The sequence below is a fragment of the Oncorhynchus masou genome, unplaced genomic scaffold (genome assembly GCF_036934945.1).
Source record: "Oncorhynchus masou masou isolate Uvic2021 unplaced genomic scaffold, UVic_Omas_1.1 unplaced_scaffold_833, whole genome shotgun sequence".
In the NCBI taxonomy this organism is placed as follows: domain Eukaryota; kingdom Metazoa; phylum Chordata; class Actinopteri; order Salmoniformes; family Salmonidae; genus Oncorhynchus; species Oncorhynchus masou.
The window spans coordinates 30,671-34,986 of record NW_027014791.1 but is presented as its reverse complement, the minus strand read 5'-3'; the positions used below and the strand labels follow the sequence as shown (position 1 = coordinate 34,986).

Genomic DNA, 4,316 nt, shown 5'->3' with positions numbered 1-4,316 from the left:
AGTGAGAAGTCCATTGGTTGCTCGTGAGGGTCTGAGTTTGACAGATGTGTTGTGTGTTGACCATCTGGCCCTAACAGCAGATTTAGTCTGATCCTTCCAACAGCTCCCAGTGAAGAGGTGGAGGAGACCTCTGGTCAGGGTCACTCGGAGAGGGCTGAGGTGCCGAGCTTCGCCTGTACCACTTTCATTTATGATGGATGAGTCCGGGAGAAAGGTCAGCCTGTGATAAATATGAGAGCGTTTGTTCAGGGAGGTCATCAATTACTCCGCGGCTGCTAACTTTCGATCTTGCGGCAAAATGGATCTCTTCTATGTAAGAAAACTATTGCTCAGAGAATTGGGACGGAGTAATCAACGAGGAGGTCAAGTCTTAGAGCCGTGATCCATATCGCTGCTGCTGGGATGGTTGAATCCGATCGTCCTCTGAAACCTCACAGAACAGCAGAGATTTACATTAATTTAATTACGCCTGTTTTTCATCTCAGCATTGTGTTGTGCTCAAACCTTTCAACTCATATCATAAACATTATGCAGTCATTTAGGCATAATATTAATCCAACCTGTTTTAGTGATATTCTTAGAGGTGCTATTGTTTCATGAATTGAGAACAGTCTTGTTTAAGGATATTTGTAGGGGATACGGATTTTATTTTGACAGATGCTGTTGTAACATCTGTTCTGCAGAGTCCTCAACTCCACTGTGGTCCAAGTCTTTCAGCCCCTGTCTGTAGATACCAGCAGTGTGATGAAACGTAGCCACTTTTCAGTAAAAGGGCAAAAACAACAACAGTAAGATAACACAGCTGACCCCTGACCAGCCCCTTTATAACCTCCCTCTGTATAACACAGCTGACCCCTGACCAGCCCCTTTATAACCTCCCTCTGTATAACACAGCTGACCCCTGACCAGGCCTCCATCCTTTATAACCTCCCTCTGTATAACACAGCTGACCCCTGACCAGCCCCTTTATAACCTCCCTCTGTATAACACAGCTGACCCCTGACCAGCCCCTTTATAACCTCCCTCTGTATAACACAGCTGACCCCTGACCAGGCCTCCATCCATTATAACCTCCCTCTGTATAACACAGCTGACCCCTGACCAGGCCTCCATCCTTTATAACCTCCCTCCCTCCACTATGAGCCTGCTCCATCCTCCCAGCTCCACTATGAGACTGCTCCATCTCCCCTGCTTCATCCTCCCAGCTCCACTATGAGCCTGCTCCATCTCCCCTGCTCCATCCTCCCAGCTCCACTATGAGCCTGCTCCATCCTCCCAGCACCACTATGAGCCTGCTCCATCCTCCCAGCACCACATTGAGCCTGCTCCATCCTCCCAGCACCACTATGAGCCTGCTCCATCCTCCCAGCACCACTATGAGCCTGCTCCATCCTCCCAGCACCACATTGAGCCTGCTCCATCCTCCCAGCACCACTATGAGCCTGCTCCATCCTCCCAGCACCACTATGAGCCTGCTCCATCCTCCCAGCACCACATTGAGCCTGCTCCATCTCCCCAGCACTACTATGAGCCTGCTCCATCTCCCAAGCACCACTATGAGCCTGCTCCATCCTCCCAGCACCACTATGAGCCTGCTCCATCCTCCCAGCACCACTATGAGCCTGCTCCATCCTCCCAGCACCACTATGAGCCTGATCCATCCTCCCAGCTCCACTATGAGCCTGCTCCATCTCCCCTGCTCCATCCTTCCAGCTCCACTATGAGCCTGCTCCATCACCCCATCACCACTATGAGCCTGCTCCATCTCCCCAGCACCACTATGAGCCTGCTCCATCCTCCCAGCTCCACTATGAGCCTGCTCCATCCTCTCAGCTCCACTATGAGCCTGCTCCATCCTTCCAGCTCCACTATGAGCCTGCTCCATCACCCCATCACCACTATGAGCCTGCTCCATCTCCCCAGCACCACTATGAGCCTGCTCCATCTCCCCAGCTCCACTATGAGCCTGCTCCATCCTCCCAGCTCCACTATGAGCCTGCTCCATCTCCCCTGCTCCATCCCCCCAGCTCCAATATGAGCCTGCTCCATCTCCCCTGCTCCATCCTCCCCTGCTCCATCCTTCCAGCTCCACTATGAGCCTGCTCCATCACCCCATCACCACTATGAGCCTGCTCCATCTCCCCAGCTCCACTATGAGCCTGCTCCATCCTCCCAGCTCCACTATGAGCCTGCTCCATCTCCCCTGCTCCATCCCCCCAGCTCCAATATGAGCCTGCTCCATCTCCCCTGCTCCATCCTCCCCTGCTCCATCCTCCCAGCTCCACTATGAGCCTGCTCCATCCTCCCAGCTCCACTATGAGCCTGCTCCATCTCCCCTGCTCCATTCTCCCAGCTCCACTATGAGCCTGCTCCAGCTCTCCCAGCTCCACTATGAGCCTGCTCCATCTCCCCAGCTCCATTCTCCCAGCTCCACTATGAGCCTGCTCCATCTTCCCTGCTCCATCCACCCAGCTCCACTATGAGCCTGCTCCATCCTCCCAGCTCCACTATGAGCCTGCTCCATCTCCCCTGCTCCATCCTCCCAGCTCCACTATGAGCCTGCTCCATCCTCCCAGCACCACTATGAGCCTGCTCCACCTCCCCTGCTCCATCCTCCCAGCTCCACTATGAGCCTGCTCCATCCTCCCAGCACCACTATGAGCCTGCTCCACCTCCCCTGCTCCATCCTCCCAGCTCCACTATGAGCCTGCTCCAGCTCTCCCAGCGCCACTATGAGCCTGCTCCATCCTCCCAGCTCCACTATGAGCCTGCTCCACCTCCCCTGCTCCATCCTCCCAGCTCCACTATGAGCCTGCTCCATCCTCCCAGCACCACTATGAGCCTGCTCCATCCTCCCAGCACCACTATGAGCCTGCTCCATCCTTCCAGCTCCACTATGAGCCTGCTCCATCCTCCCAGCACCACTATGAGCCTGCTCCATCTCCCAAGCACCACTATGAGCCTGCTCCATCCTCTCAGCTCCACTATGAGCCTGCTCCATCTTCCCCTGCTCCATCCTTCCAGCTCCACTATGAGCCTGCTCCATTCTCCCCTGATCCATCCTCCCAGCTCCACTATGAGCCTGCTCCATTCTCCCCTGATCCATCCTCCCAGCTCCGCTATGAGCCTGCTCCATCTCCCCTGCTCCATCCTCCCATCTCCACTATGAGCCTTCTCCATCCTCCCAGCTCCACTATGAGCCTGCTCCATCCTCCCCTGCTCCATCCTCCCAGCTCCACTATGAGCCTGCTCCATCTCCCCTGCTCCATCCTCCCAGCTCCACTATGAGCCTGCTCCATCCTCCCAGCACCACTATGAGCCTGTTCCATCCTCCCAGCACCACTATGAGCCTGCTCCGTCATTCCAGCTCCACTATGAGCCTTCTCCATCTCCCCAGCACCACTATGAGCCTGCTCCATTTCCCCAGCACCACTATGAGCCTGCTCCATCCTCCCAGCTCCACTATGAGCCTGCTCCATCCTCCCAGCACCACTATGAGCCTGCTCCATCTCCCAAGCACCACTATGAGCCTGCTCCATCCTCTCAGCTCCACTGTGAGCATGCTCCATCTTCCCCTGCTCCATCCTTCCAGCTCTACTATTAGCCTGCTCCATCCTCCCAGCTCCACTATGAGCCTGCTCCATCCTCCCCTGCTCCATCCTCCCAGCTCCACTGTGAGCATGCTCCATCTTCCCCTGCTCCATCCTTCCAGCTCTACTATTAGCCTGCTCCATCCTCCCAGCTCCACTATGAGCCTGCTCCATCCTCCCCTGCTCCATCCTCCCAGCTCCACTATGAGCCTGCTCCATCTCCCCTGCTCCATCCTCCCAGCTCCACTATGAGCCTGCTCCATCTCCCCTGCTCCATCCTCCCCTGCTCCATCCTCCCAGCTCCACTATGAGCCTGCTCCATCCTCCCAGCTCCACTATGAGCCTGCTCCATCTCCCCTGCTCCATTCTCCCAGCTCCACTATGAGCCTGCTCCAGCTCTCCCAGCTCCACTATGAGCCTGCTCCATCTCCCCAGCTCCATTCTCCCAGCTCCACTATGAGCCTGCTCCATCTTCCCTGCTCCATCCACCCAGCTCCACTATGAGCCTGCTCCATCCTCCCAGCTCCACTATGAGCCTGCTCCATCTCCCCTGCTCCATCCTCCCAGCTCCACTATGAGCCTGCTCCATCCTCCCAGCACCACTATGAGCCTGCTCCACCTCCCCTGCTCCATCCTCCCAGCTCCACTATGAGCCTGCTCCATCCTCCCAGCACCACTATGAGCCTGCTCCACCTCCCCTGCTCCATCCTCCCAGCTCCACTATGA

The 4,316-nt window shown here is 56.2% G+C and overlaps 1 protein-coding gene across 1 annotated transcript; it reads left to right on the top strand.

Moving 5' to 3' along the window:
* The first annotated feature begins 298 nt into the window (after positions 1-298).
* Positions 299-3,288, top strand: LOC135537744 (uncharacterized). Its single transcript, XM_064963765.1, has 3 exons — positions 299-313; positions 1,250-1,684; positions 2,800-3,288. The coding sequence occupies exons 1-3, from the start codon at positions 299-301 to the stop codon at positions 3,286-3,288; spliced, it is 939 nt and encodes a 312-aa protein (XP_064819837.1).
* The last annotated feature ends 1,028 nt before the right edge of the window (positions 3,289-4,316 follow it).